Genomic DNA, 979 nt, shown 5'->3' with positions numbered 1-979 from the left:
ACTCTAGAAACAAGCAGCAACCGCTCACAGGCCAACTCACCCATCAATAAGCGGCGACTCTCTCAACAGCGTGGTTGCCGAAGACAATCTCTCCTGCAACTTTGCATTGTGGTCGACCCTGAGAGCCAGTGGCACGGAGACGCCCACCCCTGCCACACCTGCCAGCACCAGGACGAGGCAGACTCCACCCCATACGTGAGCAGGGACCTCCACGCCTGCTGGGGGAGAAAGAGGCATGCGTTCATAACAGAGCCGTCGTGTATATTACTTATGTGTTAATATTCTAGTTATGGGATCTTAGAATTATGGGCCAGTTGTTATATTTTTTTAAATTAGGTTTTAGATATTCATTCTGTTATTACTCTAGTGTTGATATAGTGGAATTATGAGTGTCATATTATAGTGTTTTTAGAGTTTTTAATCGATTTTAATATCCTTTATATTTATTACTTTTGTGGTGATGTAGTGGTTACAGGGAATAATTGTTTTAGGTGTTTCTAGAATTGTCTTTTTTTTTAAATTAGATGTTACAAATTTATTGTTTTTATTACTTAAGTGTTAATAGAGTGTTTTTTTTTGTGTGAATTCTTTATGTCACGTTGTTAAGTTTATAGAAATTGATATTTTTTTATATTAACTTTTAGGTAATTTGAAAGTATTATTGCTCTTAAACCATCAATCAAATCTTAATGATATTATTGAATTATAAATGTTAGATCTTGATTCTAGCGATGATAAACTATTAAACTGGTAAAATAGTTTATAATTTAAGGTTACAAACGCTGTGATAATACAGGGTTCAGGTTAATGTAGTGGAATGGCCATTTCGCTTGTGTGCTGGTGTTTGTGGGGACTTGTGTTTGTGCTTGTCTCTTCCTAAACGGTTTTTAACTTTATTTCTATTTTATTTGCATGTTTGTCCAGTTTGAATGATTGCCTGTAGAGTCAGTATGCTGTTTTTTCTTTTGTTCAGTCGGGA

General features: G+C 35.9%; 1 protein-coding gene across 2 annotated transcripts in view; it reads right to left on the bottom strand.

Moving 5' to 3' along the window:
* The window catches only part of LOC119591424 (dipeptidase 1-like), a 285,765-nt gene that overhangs the window by 81,789 nt on the left and 202,997 nt on the right, over positions 1 to 979 (bottom strand). The window contains exon 5 of one of the 2 annotated variants that reach the window (XM_037940165.1): positions 41 to 218. In XM_037940165.1, coding sequence (XP_037796093.1) covers positions 41 to 218 — 178 coding nt within the window. The remainder of the gene's footprint in view (positions 1 to 40; positions 219 to 979) is intronic. The other variant, XM_037940166.1, reaches the window with a different exon arrangement.

The sequence above is a fragment of the Penaeus monodon genome, chromosome 28 (assembly GCF_015228065.2).
Source record: "Penaeus monodon isolate SGIC_2016 chromosome 28, NSTDA_Pmon_1, whole genome shotgun sequence".
NCBI lineage: Eukaryota > Metazoa > Arthropoda > Malacostraca > Decapoda > Penaeidae > Penaeus > Penaeus monodon.
This window is presented reverse-complemented; position numbering and strand designations above follow the sequence as displayed.